The sequence below is a fragment of the Bos grunniens genome, chromosome 3, assembly GCF_055505025.1.
Source record: "Bos grunniens cultivar Pamir isolate PY7600 chromosome 3, Bosgru_T2T1.0, whole genome shotgun sequence".
NCBI lineage: Eukaryota > Metazoa > Chordata > Mammalia > Artiodactyla > Bovidae > Bos > Bos grunniens.
The window spans coordinates 115,859,527-115,876,269 of NC_141167.1; the positions used below are offsets into that span (position 1 = coordinate 115,859,527).

The following is a 16,743-nucleotide window of genomic DNA, read 5'->3' on the forward strand; positions in this document are numbered from 1 at the left end:
TCCAGTACTTTGGCCACCTCACGCGAAGAGTTGACTCATTGGAAAAGACTCTGATGCTGGGAGGGATTGGGGGCAGGAGGAGAAGGGGATGACAGAGGATTAGATGACTGGATGGCATCACTGACTCGATGGACATGAGTCTGAGTGAACTCCGGGAGTTGGTGACTGACAGGAAGGCCTGGCGTCCTGCAATTCATGGGGTCGCAAAGAGCTGGACACGACTGAGTGACTGAACTGAACTGAACTGAATCACTTTGTAGTACAGAAGTAACACAACATTATAAATGAACTATACTTCAATAATGTAAAATTTTTTAAAAGTCAGAAGTTGATAATATTGAGAAAGTTTCAAATTAATGACTTTGGTGCTCTGCCTCCAGATATTAGATATTGATTCTATCACAGGTAAGCAGAAGATGACCTCGCCAAAAACAAGACAAAAAATGTTGTTTGTATACATTTCCTCATACATTCTTTGCCACCTATTCTATGTCTATGAATCTTGATGGTCCTGTGGGAAATATTTTTTAAATCCTTATTTTCGCAAAGCATTGAACAAAGTTTCATATTCAATTTTTATAGTGAGAATGGAAAAATGTGAGTTAGATAATTTACATAAATACTAGTTTTAGGGAGAATGATTCAAGATTTTTGTATTACCGTGCACTTCCTGTTGTGAAATTATCCAGATGAAAAAGACTAACTCCTGGATGTCAATGAGTTTATAATCTGTTATAGGAGGAAGATGCTGTGATCAGAGCACGATGCAGTGAATAACAAGTAGCGGAAAAATGTGCAAACTAACTGTGCTGTAAACTCAGAGGGAGCATAAATCATTCTGGATGGTCAAGGAAAACTAGGCATTTAGTACTTAGATTCGCTCTAGTGGGAGAGGAGAATTTCAACTGATAGAGATATGAATACAAAATCTTCTCATCAAAGGGATGACACATAGAAATGGAGGGGAGAACAGAGCAGTTTGACTGCAGACCAGCAATAATAGTTACTATGGAGAATTCTAAGAACTAGAAATTTAAACTCGATACTTCCGACCTTGGGAGTCAGTAAGGATTTTGCATTGAGAAAAGGCAAATAGTGCTCAGGTGTATTGGTATTAACTTGGAGAGGAGATCTTGCTTTCGCTTTTGTCATGTCTTGAATGAAGATACAAAAGGCATGCTGCCAGAAGAGGAAAATAAGGTTCAGAGAGGTTAACAACCTGTGGCTGGTTCCAAAAGCAATTAATAGCAATTTGAAATACCACCCAACCCATGCCTCAGAGTTTAGTGATATGTACACTGATACACCCAATCCATATCAAGCCATTCTGAGCCCAAGCTGGAAGATGAAGTGTCTCTATTTTACTGATGAAAATTTTAAGACGAACAGAGGTCAAACTACTGGCTCTGCTCATTCAAGTAAGCAGGACAGATGGGAATACAACTTGTACTCAGGAGCCCTCCAGACAACTCATTTTCACATTCTCCCAAGGTGAGCTAGATAATCATACTCCCTTGGCATCCTTCCAAAGTTGAAGAAATATCATAATTTGAGAAGAAGGCAGTGGCAACCTAAAGCTGCCCATTTTTTTGGCCTCTTTCCCCTGACCTTTATAAAAATAATTCAAATTTACGGTTGTTCTTTTTTCCCCAAACTTACAATTGTTCTGCAGGAGCTTGTCCAGGGAATCACGCCACTGCAGGGCCTCGTCCAGCGAGGGTCTAAATTAAGCATTAGGAAAGAAAAAAGGAGACAGAAAAAGCTGCATTAGAAGAAAGTTAACCACATACACCAACAATGACTTGGACCTGCTTTTCTTTGAAATGTTATAGTTAATGACATTCTCAGAAAAAGAGAGTTACAGTTGTTTTATTCTGATCAAGTGAGTTTGATGAGCTGGGTTTGATTTCCTACATCTATCTTGCATATTTTCATCTTTGTTGAACAATGTGGTTAGGGCTGTCCCTTTTCAGAATCAGAGTGTATTTGTCATGAAGCTGTGTCTTGATATTCTTGGGTATCCCATGACAGGGTCTCCAATTGTGGTCTTTTCTTTCCAAATGTAGCTGAATAAAATCCAATTTTCCTACTATGGGTCTTGAACTCATGTTCCCTGCTTCATCAGGGCTACACTTTAAACGCCAATTTAATCCACATAGAGCATTTTTTTTCTGATCTTTGCAGGATTTATTCATTTTAAACATGCCTTTTCTCCCTAGCTTACAAGGAAATCTGCTTATTAAAGCTACAGAACTCCCAGTGGGAGATTATATGCTGACAACCAAGATTTTAGAATCCAATAAAAAATAGATAAAACTGAATCTCAAATAATACAAACAAATCATCGGTACAAACTAAAGCATGCATTTAGGAAGAAGTTTGTACTGCACATTTATAACCAGGGGCCCATGAGGCTCAGCCCTAGCCTGAGGTCACTCAAAGAGCATTTCTTTCACATTGACAGCCAATTGCCATCTCACTGGGGCTGACGGAAGATGCAAGGTGTGAAGCTGCCTCCTGGTGGAAATATTACCATAGCACGTCTACATTGAAAAAAATCTGGAATCAAAAAAAATGTGGGGGGTACTTCTCTGGTGGTCCAGTGGTTAAGACTCCGTGCTTCCAGTGCAGGGAATGCGGTTCGATCCCTAGCCCGGGGATGTGGTTCGATCCCTACTAAGGTCTCATATGCTGCATATCATGGCCAAAAAGTTTTTTTTTAATGCAGGTGCATTTTCCTGCCCAAACAGAACAGGATAATTTTTTTTTTTTTTTTAAGATTTACTCTTTCTGAAAAGAAAAGTGAGACTGTGAATCAGTTCAGTTCAGTTGCTCAGTCATGTCCGACTCTTTGTGACCCCATGAACCACAGCACACCAGGCTTCCCTGTCCATCATAACTCCCAGAGTCCACCCAAACTCATGTCCATTGAATCGGTGGTGCCATCCAGCCATCTCATCCTCTGTCGTCCCCTTCTCCTCCTGCCCTCAATCCCTCCCAGCATCAGAGTCTTTTCCAATGAGTCAACTCTTCGCATCAGGTGGCCAAAGTACTGGAGTTTCAGCTTCAGTATCAGTCCTTCCAGTGAATGTTGAGGATTGATTTCCTTTAGGATTGACTGGTTGGATCTCCTTGCAGTCCAAGGGACTCTCAAGAGTCTTCTCCAACACCACAGTTCAAAAGCATCAATTCTTTGGTGCTCAGCTTTCTTCACAGTCCAAATCTCACATCCATACATGACCACAGGAAAAACCATAGCCTTGACTAGACGGACCTTTGTTGGCAAAGTAATGTCTCTGCTTTTCAATATGCTATCTAGGTTGGTCATAACTTTCCTTCCAAGGAGTAAGCGTCATTTAATTTCATGGGTTCAGTCACCATCTGCAGTGATTTTGGAGCCCCAAAAAATAAAGTCTGACACTGTTTCCACTGTTTCCCCATCTATTTCCCCAAAAGTGATGGGACCAGATGCCATGATCTTTGTTTTCTGAATGTTGAGCTTTAAGCCAACTTTTTCACTCTCCTCTTTCACTTTCATCAAGAGGCTTTTTAGTTCCTCTTCACTTTTTGCCATAAGGCTGGTGTAATCTGCATATCTGAGGTTATTGATATTTCTCCTGGCAATCTTGATTCCAGCTTGTGCTTCTTCCAGCCCAGCGTTTCTCAAGATGTCCTCTGCATATAAGTTAAATAAGCAAGGTGACAATATACAGCCTTGATGTACTCCTTTTCCTATTTGGAACCAGTCTGTTGTTTCATGTCCAGTTCTAACTGTTGCTTCCTGACCTGCATATAGGTTTCTCAAGAGGTCGGTTAAAATAAGCCAAAAATGGGAGTAACAGATCTGATTAAGTAATCTTTAGTGGTTTAATTTTCCTGACTAGAAACACAGATGTAATGAATCAAAAACTCAACAAGAATTCCTTGGAAATTTATATTTAACAAGAAACTACCTTCTCACCTCCCTTTTTCTTCTGATTAGTATAAAGGAACACAGGGAGGAGAGAGGAGAAATGACATGAGGAAGGAATTACAAGCATGCCCCTATATTTTTCTGCCTCATTTTATTTCTAACCAGAAAAGGAGCTATTTTCTACAAGTCAATAACTCCTCTGGGCTCTTCTATATTACCTCATACTGAGAATTTTTCCTTTGCATATACTAGTTTGTACCTACATCTTTTTCACAAATGGCCTTATCCATCTTAATTTTTTCACTACAGTGGGTTTAGTATTATGCATATGACACCCACCAAGTGTTTATTGATTGCTGACAGAAACAAGAAGACATTAAATAATTGAACAAAAGAAACAGAGCAAAGGAAAGACTGAATTGGCTTCTGATTTTATAAATACCTTTGTAAAATGAAGTCGCCTTCCTGTCCTCCATCTCCTCAGGCTAGTGTGGAGGGGCACAGGGAGAAGAAATGGCAAGAGCAGGCGCACCAAACTCAGGCACATTACCACATCCAATTTGTCTCAAATGGTCTTGCTAGAATGAGGCTAATGGTCACTATCAACAGCACATCACAGCCAAGATTAAATTCCTGAAAACGATGTGTGCAGAACTTGCTTGGGGGTAATATTAGTCCAAATTGATTCAAGAACACAGTCAAGCAGAACACATCCCCCACAGCATGAAGCCCAGTACTCTGATTATCAGCCTAGGAGGTGCCACAGGTTCATCCTGTCCTGATTCTTAGAATTTGCCATTAAGTCTGACTTCTTTGAAACGAGATAGGTGCAGATCTAAATGACCAGTAAGTATCCTGGTTTACAAGGTCATTGCTGACCACAGAGAGTGGGCACAGAGTTTCTGTCTGTGGATTTGGAGGAGAGGAGGAAACCAGTCCAAATGAAAGGCAAGATAAACATTTATAGAGATGCTTAACTGTTTTATAATAGCCAGTGTAAATACCACTTGGTCCAGGAAGTGATGATCTCAACTGGAAGAGCTCTCTTCCTCTACTGAACTCTTATCACGTTTACTTTTTGAATCTTCTACAAGGCAATGATACTCACTGCCTAGATGAGCATACTCACTGCCTAGATGCCATAGCTTGTCAGTCACAGAGAGATTTTTCCATTCTACTTGCTGATGGTGCATTCCCTGCAGTATTAATCTACCCTGCAATATGCATGTCAGATTAATGCATAAATTAATAATGGTTCAGTTTGCCCAAGTTTAGTCTAATTGATGAAAGCTACAAATTACCCAAAAACTTAGAGTACAAATATTTTAGCCCCATGAACTGTGACTATAGTTATAAGCAACTCTGGCACTTCCTTAACTAGAACCATGGGAGAATATTTTATTCTCTCTAAGCACTGGTGGTTTTCTTTTTTATTTTCTTCATTAAAAAAAAAAAAAAAACTACATAGTCTCTGGCACATATTTAAAGTTGCTTTATGGTGTTCTCGCTCTTGACAAGAAAAATGAAATCCAGGTTATTTATTGGCATTTAAGTGCCTGTTCAGCTCTCCCTTCTTTCCTGCAATATGTCTGCTCATGTCCAGCCTCAAGTTCATAGACATTTATTGAGGTTTCACCCCAAGACCAACAGTGACCTGAGCACCGTGGATGGGGATACATATAAACACACCTGCCACTTTTTGATGTCTATTCACTTGTCAGACATTGTGCATCCATCTTTAATCCTCACAACAGAGCTCACTCTGCAGTTTACCAGGCTGGAGTATGTGTAGGACACCACTTTCTAATTGTTCTCTCCTATGCAATCAGTCCATTCTGAAGAAGATCAGCCCTGGGATTTCTTTGGAAGGAATGATGCTAGAGCTGAAACTCCAGTACTTTGGCTACCTCATGCGAAGGTGAGGTGACTCATTGACTCATTGGAAAAGACTCTGGTGCTGGGAGGGATCGGGAGCAGGAGGAGAAGGGGACAACAGAGGATGAGATGGCTGGATGGCATCACTGACTCAATGGACGTGAGTCTGAGTGAACTCCGGGAGTTGGTGATGGACAGGGAGGCCTGGTGTGCTGTGATTCATGGGGTTGCAAAGAGTCGGACACGAATGAGCCACTGAACTGAACTGGACTGATGCACAGGCTAGGGACTTTTACATGTACAGGTCATTCTAGAGTTATAAAGTGGTAAAACAATAACAAAAACGCAGGTAAAAATTAGTGACCTTGACAGAGAGAAAAGGAACATCTAGAATATAAAATAAACTATAAAAATATCTACATCATCTCCTGAGCATTTTGCAATTGATTATTTCATGAGCCATGATAACAGTTATTGTAAGCTATATATTCATGGTTTCATGACACGTTTATTGTTCATTATGAGGACCTGTAGTGGAGTCTTAGGGAATGCTCACATATAGAGGGAGGGCAAAAGTGGGAGCCCTTAGAGAGAGAGAGGGCAGGGGGAGAATTTAAAGTTAGAAGTTAAGGAGGAGAGATTTAAGACGGCCAACTGGTGAGCAGAGTCAAATTCGGCCCACAAGTCAGGAGTTAGCCCTTAATGATAACAGTTTCAGTGAAGTAGTAAGGTTTCGACCTGATAAAGGGAGTTAAAGAAGAAATGGAAAGCAGTGATTTTCCATTCCTAGAGTTACCCAATGAAAGCAAAAGGAATGGATAGGAATAGAAGAGATGACGTGCTTGTGGCTGGGGGTGGCAGGGTGCACGTTTTTCAGACTGGAGCATGGTACTTGTTTGCTTTATTGGAAAACAGTCCAGAGGGGGGAAAAAGCAGTCAAGAGCACTAAAATGGTAACAGAAGCTGGCCTTGGGCAGGAGGGATATAGGCAACTTTTTTCTATTTTTTCCAATGGTTCAATTTTTTTTTTCTAATGAGAGGAATGAAATTATATTTAAAATAGAGAAAATGCTTTTTTAAAAGGGATTGCTTTTTTTAAAAGATGAGAGGAGTTAAAAATACCTTCCATCCGGAGAAAGTCTATTTTTTCCTCTGAGGTTTATTTTCTTCTCCTTGAGAACAACGTGGGTAAAAGGAAAAAAATACAGAGAATCTTGAAAGTGAGGGGAACAGAGATCAGTTGAGCTCATGCAGAACACAGTCTTCTCCTGCTAGTAAAAAGGCATGGAAATGTGCCAAATATAAGGTGGTGAAAGGGGTTTAGGAGTTTGGCAGAAGATGGGAAAGCTTTGTAGTGGTCACTGTTAAAAATGCAGTAAGAGACACACAAATATTCTCTAAGGATAAGAAGGATTTTTCCAAAACAATTCAAACTTCTGGAAGAAAAAGGGGGCTGGAAGACAAGAGAAGAAAATAATCCAGTAAACGTGAGCCTCAGGTTTTCTTCCAAAACTGCTTCTCCCTGAATCCCTGTTCAGCCAAATATTTCAAGTATCTATGTGGGATATTAAAGCCGAGAATCAAAGCAGGAAATGTAGCACTATATTTATTTTTTAAAAGTTAATTCCAACAGATCAATAACCTCCACATTGTTTATTTCGAAACAGACTTTTTGATCTTCTGCTATAATGAAATATGGTTCTTATTCTCTCCCAGTGCTTGGTTCCTGCTCTCTACATTAAATTAACTTCCCTTTTTCTAAATGCAGAAAACTCAATTATGCCTCACTTCCGGTTTGGGATCACTTTGAAGTAATAAAAGGAGGAGAGTGGAAATATCCACTTAGACTGATGAAAAAAAAAAATTTGAAAGGAATAACCCATCTCTCTAGCTCCCAACCAATCCAGCTACATTAGTGGAAAGGTCATTTGGAGAAAAGATTGTCCAATTTATACAAATGTTAAATTTTAAAAGAAATGGAGGTTCAAAGGCATTCCTCTATTTTTACCACACTTCTGTGATCTCTGCAAAGCTTTTAGGTAGTAGAGTGAATGGTCTTGAATACATTTAGCTCTTCTTCTCACTTTCCTTTCTTGATTTTAGGGGTGTCATTGTTTTAAAGAGAAGATGGAGTGCATTTGTCTAGTCGGTCATCGGCCGTGTATTTAGTGGACCAACAGTAAACACCGAGAATTCTGTGAGTAGTGATGTTGCTGCTGCTGCTGCTAAGTCACTTCAGTCGTGTCCGACTCTGTGCGACCCCATAGACAGCAGCCCACCAGGCTCCCCCGTCCCTGGGATTCTCCAGGCAAGAACACTGGAGTGGGTTGCCATTTCCTTCTCCAATGCATGAAAGGGAAAAGTGAAAGTGAATTCGCTCAGTTGTGCCCGACTCTTAGCGACCCCATGGACTGCAGCCTACCAGGCTCCTCTCTCCATGGGATTTTCCAGGCAAGAGTGCTGGAGTGGGTTGCCATTGCCTTCTCCGGAGTAGTGATGTTAAGTTACAGTAATATCAATGAAATTGTGGATTAGGTTCACTGCTGTAACATCTTGAATCTTTGGAATTATAGTTTCCCTCCATGCCTAAATATGTGGGGTGGTGGCGGAGGACTGCAGAAGTCCTATAGAAATATTAATTTATGGACTAGGGAAGAGCTGTTTGATGTGCTTTAAATAGAAGCATCTGGTCAAGTATTCATTCCTGCACCAAGCAACAGTCTTCGTTTCCTCTGTGGGACCTTGAAGGGACAATGGGTTGGAGAAGAAACTATTAGACTTGTTTCTCTTGATGCCAGCCTCTTCTTGAGTGAACTGTTCCCACTTATATCTCCCTGCTGAGGAAGCAGTCTTGCATATTTCCTGAGCAGGTGAGCATCCGGTCATCGTAATTAATTGGATCAAGAATGCTCACCTCACCCAAGGACAGCAAGTGAACAGGTATTTTAAAACATACTTACGATGTCCCAAGATGAGGTCTTATCGTTTTTGTTTAAGCATCCTGCCAGTAAGCAATATTATGCTCCATATACAGGAGAGTGTAAAAAAAAAAAAAATCCTGCTTATCAATACAAACCAACTCTCTGAGGACTCTTATAATTCTTGATGAGTCACTGAAGGGAGTAGTTCTACAGAGGGATGGTTCTCTCCACTTGAAGAATAGCCATCCTCCAGAAGTAGAGAGTGGAATCCATAATCATGACTCACTTCTGGGTCTTGGCTGGCTTCTCCGGCTTCTCATTGTATGGAATGACAAGGTCAATGGCAGATTCCGGCTTTTGGAGGAGAATTCCCAACTTGATCTTAATCTCCTTGGCCCTGAAAAATGAGACATATGAGGGGAAAAGAACACTGCATCAGCATAGAGATCTAAAAAAGATTTCTTTGCATGTCAGAGAAACAAAAATGAAGAAAAAACCATTTCACTGTGGTGGTGGAAAGAATACTAAAATAGAAATTGGGTTACATAAATTCTAATAACATTTATCAAGCTCTTAATACATCCCTGGATAATACGTGTTATCTCATTTTAATCTCAATTGTTTCATATGTATTTTTTCACATTATATGTAGCAGATAGTATAGTATTCCCACTTTACAGATGAAGAAACTAATGACAGAGAATTCAAATAACTTAAGATAACCCAGCCAGTATGTGATAGAAATGGACCTCACCCCAAGCTGTCTGATTTTAAATTCACAAGTGCAACTCACTGTATTGCCTACCAGGGCTCTGGTCCTAGCTCTGCCACTAATTAAACACGTAACATTTGGGAAAAGGTAATCATTTTTTTTTTTTATTGCCAGACCTCAGTTCCCTCATCTGTAAAATAACAGTTAACCTAGATGTTTCCTTTAGCCATTTCCAGCTATAAAGTTAAATTATTCTGCTTTATGATTAATTCTCTATAAAATGTTCTTTTATATGCATTTGATTTTCTGCACCCCCTTGCCCATTGTTCCACAGTGGCTCTTGTAGCAGCATCGTCTATGCAGAAAGCCTTCAGTAGATGAGTATTAATTATCAATGGACTGACTGTAACAGCATTATACTACTCCTTTCTGTCTTCAACATTTTAGTGAATACATGTGGTCCGAAGTCTGGGTACTTCTCCATCCTAGGATACAACTCTTTTTATGCCCAGTTTCAAAACTAACTTCCTAAATTACTCATTATTTTCTCACAAGTCTGAATTTATAAAGCACCAAGCAGATCTTAAAAATGAATCCATATGACAAGCCATTGTATATTGAGAGAGACCCAAAAAGCTGTCCTCTCACTGCCACCTTAGCACTTCACTCATGCTTTTAAGATATGGTTTATCATATTGCAGGACTTCCTGGTGGCTCATCGGTGAAGAATCTACCTGCGGGCATAGGAAATGCAGACTTGATCTCTGTCTGGGAAGATCCCCTGGAGAAGGAAATGGCAAGCCACTTCAGTATTCTTGTCTGGGAAAATCCTATGGACAAGAGGAGCATGGCAGGCTACAGTACACGAGATTGCAAAGAGATAGGCGTGACTTAGCGACTGAACAATTATCATATTGCATTATGGTTACTGACTTATGTGTCTGTTTCCCAAGCTGGATATAAGACCTCTTTGCAGGAGGGAATTGAGTCTTAAATACCTTTTAACTCCAGTGTATAGCATGAAGCTTGGCAGCATAGTCAACTTTCAAAAATATTTGCCAAAGTGAACTAAACATATCTTGATTTTTGTTCCTTACAAATCTGCTAACATTTATCTCCCAGTCAATGCTGATCATAATCAAAGTCTCAGAGGGCTGTAATGGGATTGTGAAGTCATGTTGTGGTCTGATAGAATTGTGTTACTATAAACACACTTTCTTCATCCATTCACGTGAAGATGGTACTGAGGCAATTAAAAAATATAAAATACATGAGATTAGCAATTATGGCCACTAGGGAGAAAAAGGAAATATACTGTATAACTTTATAAAATCATAGATAATCAATCATATCATAGGTTCCTTTAGTACAGTAAATGTGATTTTGGAATTATTGGTCACTCTCACAGTGTCTTTTCCTTTTCAGTTCTTCCTGCTTCTCTTCTTTCCCTGGGACCCACTGTCTGACATAAACCAACTCAGGTACCACACTATAGCAGCCTGAACTCAGCTGTGTACAACATTATGGCTGAACTGAGAATGTTCTGCTAAGCGAGCTTATATAAAACATGAGAAGAAGAATAAGCATCAGTTTGATTCCAGACTTTATAAGTTGCTTAAATTATCTAATGTTTAGTTTTTTGCCTAGAAACTGGGACTAATAAAATAGTACATACTCATAGAATTTTGTGATGATTTAATACACTAATGCATGTGAATCCCTTAGAGCAGCATTTGGCATGTAATACTGCTGCTTCAAAGTTAGTCCTAACTACACAATCATTCTTTTCCAGCCAAATTCAAGCCATGTTCCCTAGCTTTGAGTACCAAAGTAAAATATTCAAAAACTTCCCACATGTTACTAAGAATTAATACATCCACTTCCTCCCATATTCTACCTCTAGAGACAAGAACTGCCAATTTTATATTTATCTGAAGGAAGAAAACAGTATTTGGCTGTGAAAATGCTGGCCGTGTGTGTGGCTGCCCTCTGCTGGCCAGTGTGTAGAACTACAACCAGAAACACTAGGCTCACCTTTTCATCAAAACAGGATAATCTACTTAGACCTTGAAGAGTTCCATCCAGGATACCTCTCCTCCTGGTCCCATAAGCCCCTCACTTCCTGACCATAGGAGAAGGCATGAAGCAATTGTTTCACTTGACCCAATAGTTCACTCACCAATATTTAGATAAAGATTATCTGTGCTGTGCTTATTTGTGTCCGACTCTCTGCGACCTCATGGACTACAGCCCAACCAGGCTTCTCTGTCCATGGGAATTCTCCAGGCAAGAATGCTGGAGTGGGTTGCCATGCCCTCCTCCAGGGGATCTTCCCAATCGAACCAAGGTCTCCTGCATTGCAGGCAGCTTCGTTGCCATCTGAACCACCAGGGAATGGTTCTCATGTTTTGCTTTTTCCCCCTCTCAACTTCTATATCTTTTCCTCTTTTGCTCCACTTGCCTTTGTAAAAAGGCAGAGAGATATTTGTGTTTGATTGCCTAGTGAAAGAGTAAGCTGGACACAAAGAGGTTATTAGAATGAAGGTGTTGAACATTTTCAGATTTCGTTTATTCATTCCTACTTTGCTCCTTGATCGTGTTTACTGTGGCATCAGTATGCAGAAAACAAACACTCAGAGAGTTTTGCCTTTACCTGCAAGGTGCTGACAGCCTATTGACGTCTCAAGCTTGTGAACAAGAACAGTGGTTGTTCAAGAAGAAGGCAGCAGAGCATGGTGGAGGAGCCCAGCGCTCACGAGGAGGAGCCAGGAGGGCTTCTCAGAAAAGGCAAGGGTGGAATAGCAGTCAGCAAGGTCGGCGAGAAAAGGCTGGGACCTCCGGGGTAAGAAGAGAATGTTCATATCATTTGAAAGCATTAGTCGCTCAGTCGTGTTCGACTCTTTGTGACCCCATGAACTGTAGCCCTCCAGGCTCCTCTGTCCATGGAATTCTCCAGGCAAGAATACTGGAGTGGGTTGCCATTCCCTTCTCCAGGGGATCTTCCTGACCCAGGGACTGAGCCTGACTCTCCCACGCTGCAGGCCGATTCTTTACCGAGCCACTAGGGAAGTCCATTTGAAGGTATGCAAAAAGTGCTTCTCCATTGCCTGAGTGTAAAGTAATTGGAGAGAGCAGAAAGCAATATTGATGAAGTCTGTTCACTCTGTCTCCCCTTCCTGATAGAAGGATGGATGAGAGAGGAACCTCTGTATAGTATGCAGCCTTCAGCAAATTCTGTATGAGAGACCGAAAAGAGGTAAAATTATTGAAAGTTGCCTTCAAAGAGGTGGCATCCTATCTTATAAACCTGTTTCAAATTTTTGTTTGCTAACTCTTTCAGATGCATTTACTCATTTAAAAATACTGTCTATAAACAGTGGTTAAATTCTCCAAGACATCCTACAAAAGCCTTTTAAAACCAGAGTGAATCAGAACCCTTGTACAATTTTATCTATATCATTATTTAAACTTGTCTTTTTGAAAGATAGTCTGGAAATCAACTGCAATTTATAATATTGCCTATAGAAAATCATATTTCACTTCCTCAAAGTAGAGAAACACACGAGAACATACGATTCCTCTTTTCCTCATACTTGCCCTGGGGGTGTAAGGGAGAAAGGAGATGCAGTGCTTCAGAAAATACTTCTTTCTATGTTTAGTGTAGGTTCCAATGTATGATGTTAAAATGTCAGCGCACTTGAGAAGTCTGTTTGATTGAATTAGGGTTTTGAGAGAATACAGAGAGTGAATAATATTACTGTTTTTCTTATAAAACAATAAAAGTTTAAAAGCTGAACAGTTCGACTGATGCTGAGGTATAAACCACTTGAAATACCTTACTCTTTTTGGAAGAATAAACAGCGTTACTACATTTGTTTTTCTCAAGATTCCTGGATTACTTTCCCTCCACTTTCACCCCTTCCTCCCCACCATAGTGACACACACAGATATGGGAATGAAACAACAACAACTGGAAAATCAAGCAGAACAAAAGCTCAAACCTTTCTATTTATTTTCCCCTTTAAAACACAAGGCTTCCCTGTGGCTCAGCTGAATCTGCCTGCAATGTGGGAGACCTGGGTTGGATCCCTGGGTTGAGAAGATCCCCTAGAGAAGGGAAAGGCTACCCACTCCAGTATTCTGGCCTGGAGAATTCATAGACTGGATAGTTCATGGGTTTGCAAAGATTCAGACACGACTGAGCAACTTTCACTTCACTTTAAAGGCAAGCTTGAATGTATCTGACATTCATTTAATGTCAAAACAACTCCATCCAGAGGAGGAAACTTTCTAATGTGACTTCACCTCAGTCCTTGGCTCTATTTGACCGCCCACCAGGCAGTTTTCCTAGCTTTATTACATTAAGGCTTGTTAACAGGAATCGAATCATATCGCCTCTTGTCTCACCCCCAACCTTGCTATCTTTGGTTTTACAAAGAAAAACTTGTTTTGAAATAAAATCATTGGAAATGCCTGGGTGAAAATTTTAATTAAGGGTTCAGAGGAAGATAATCTTTTCCCTAGATTACTCACATTACTGATTTCAAACTGAAAAGAGTTTGAATAATTGTATGGTTGTGAAATTTTAAATCCGTCCCTTGTGTGGGTATGTTTTCAGAAGGCCCTGGGCTGCTTCAGTCCTTCCGACTAATTGGTGAATTGAGGGAAAGCTGTTACCTTAAAAGGTGAGTAAGTGTGGAAAACAGTACAAGCAATCACTAAAACAAAAATGTAGCAGAATAAAAATGCATATTTTAATTATGTTCAAATAAACTTTGTCAATAACCAACTATATATAAAGTCCTGTGCTGGGTGTTTCAAGGGTTACAAAGACGTCCCTTGTCTAAGAGATACGTGGGACAGGTGAGTGTAAGACACATACGTGTAAATTATTTGCTACATACTTTGCTAATCATGGATAAAAGTGGAGGGGATATATTAAAAAAAAAAAAAAAAAGTAGGCCCTAGCCTCAAGGAGCTCCAATGTGATAACATGAAAACCATATAATGGCAGGCACGTGCTCCAACAGCTGCTCCTACTGTATTCTCTAGAGCCCTCTGTATTGTTCATTTGTGGTCTTTGTCAATTTACATTATATCTCTGCATATTTATTTGAGTACCATCTGTCCCTCTCCCACTAGAATGTCAGGTCCCAAGAGGGTTAATATCTGTTTTGTTCACAACTTCAGGTTCAGTACTTAGCCCAGGGCCAGGCACTTAACAGGCATGTAATAAGGATTTACTATGTAAAGCGATGAATCAGTAAATGAATGAATAAATTGCTAGGTTATAGTAAAACTGCATTTTGGAGTGGGTGGGTGAAATCCTGGGATGAAGCACAGAAGAAGTCATCAAGGACTAAGCTGTCTCTGCTTTGGTTAACTGGGGAGAGGTTAGAGTCATTAAATGACTAGAAGGACTCTCACTGAATTCAATTTCTGTCTGAGAAGTTGGAAACAGACAAGTGAGGGCTCAAACTGAGTCTGCTCTTCAGTCCCTCACACCAGGTAGAAAAGGCAGGCAGAGTAATTACAGTCATTAACAGTCTGACTAGAATCCATTATGAGGCCACAGTTTATCAGGTTTTACTTAAACAGAAGTAGCCGCGAGGCACAGACTAGTTCTGAGGTTGGATGTATGTTTTAAACAGCCAGGAAAGAAGACAGGATGGAAGAAAACCAGGAAGTATAGGACAGGATTTTACAATACATTTCCAAAAGAAGTGTTCTAACCTGTCCCCTATCAAGGACAATCCAATTTTAAGCCAATCCAATTTAGATCTGTGTTGCAGACTTAAATCTGTGTTGCCGGACACAGGAAGGTGAGCTCATCAGTGAAGCACGTCTGTTCCCTGCTGCTGCCTCCTGAAGAAACACTACAAACCTTGTTTCTACAGGGGCAAAAAGGACATGACCTTTCTTGGCTCCAAAAAGAAATGTAATAAATACCCATGAAAGATAAATAAAAGTTCCTAAAGCACTGATTTGCAATAAGACCACAGCTGGAGAGTACTGGCAACCGGATCTGAAAGCAGAGGAATAAAGGAGCTCTCTGAGTTCTTGCTGCCGAGATCCGAGTCATGTAGACAGAACCCCCGCAGAGGCTGATGGAGAGAAGGGGGCCCAGGGTGTGTGTTCACTGTGCTGAACCCACCCAGAGAGATTCATTTGGTTCAAGACTGGACAAGCCCTTGTTTCAATGAACAAGCTGTTCATTGAAAACTTGTTATCAGTAGAGTTTGTCTCTCATGAGAGACAAGGGTGATCTTGAAAAACCTCAGAAGAACATAAGGAAATATCACTGGAAAATCAGGTCAATTCTCAAACTCCACAGGATCCCCCTTAAAATCAAGATTGATTCTCACGTCCAGGGAGAAGGCCCTCCAGGGTCATTTTGGTGGAAAGAGAATGTATAATTTTGGCATCTACCATTTTCCTGAAATAACCTTCTTCTATCTGAACTAAAGAAAATCCACTCGTTGCTCATCAGAAAGTGGAAGAGTAATTTACTAATGCACTGAGATACCATGTTAAAATATGCATTTTTTTTTTTACCTGACATATATTATTAATATGATACATTGTGGAAAATGACTCTGGGTTACTCAATATGAAATACCCCTTAGTGGTCCAAATGATAGAATGATGAAGAAAATGCTAAAGCATACACAGTATTATTATTACTTATGCATTAGGATATAACTCCAAAGTGACAGCTCCGTTTCCAGACACAATTGAATCATCCTTGGTAGCGCTTTAAGTTCTCACTTATATTAAATCAGTTAAATAGCCAGCACTGTCACACTATAAGATGGCTAAAAAAAATTGAATTGACGTCAGTTGTGCTCAATGGATGCATAATACATTTGTCTATTGTAACCTCTCAACATTTAATGTTTTCTGATCTCTTCATTGGGCTTCCCAAGTGGCTCAAGCGGTAAAGAATCCACCTGCTAATGCAGGGGACCCAAGACATTGGTTTGATCCCTGGGTGGGGAAGATCCCCTGGAGAAGGAAATAGCAATCCACTCCAGTAACTGTTGCCTGGAAAATCCCAGGGACAGAGGAGCCTGGTGGGCTACAGTCCATGGGGTCACAAAGAGTCGGACATGACTGAGCACACACACATGCACACATGCACACACGCACATACTTTCAGTAAGTTCTCGTAATAACAGCTACTTTCATTCTAATGCTCAAGTTCTTAACTGCTCCAGATTAACTCAGCATCAGGGCCCTAGACAGGCAACTGCAGTAACCGACTATGGACCTCGTCTACAAGCTGACTGACTTTATTTCATAGATTCACATTGAGATAGAAA

At 40.3% G+C, this 16,743-nt stretch overlaps 1 protein-coding gene across 1 annotated transcript in view; it reads right to left on the reverse strand.

Moving 5' to 3' along the window:
• The window catches only part of RGS5 (regulator of G protein signaling 5), a 56,930-nt gene that overhangs the window by 18,797 nt on the left and 21,390 nt on the right, over nucleotides 1-16,743 (reverse strand). Inside the window, exons 2-3 of the mRNA XM_086393836.1 lie at nucleotides 8,996-9,106; nucleotides 1,660-1,721 (exon numbers count right to left, since the gene is read on the reverse strand). Of these exons, the coding sequence (XP_086249962.1) occupies nucleotides 1,660-1,721; nucleotides 8,996-9,106 (173 nt within the window). The remainder of the gene's footprint in view (nucleotides 1-1,659; nucleotides 1,722-8,995; nucleotides 9,107-16,743) is intronic.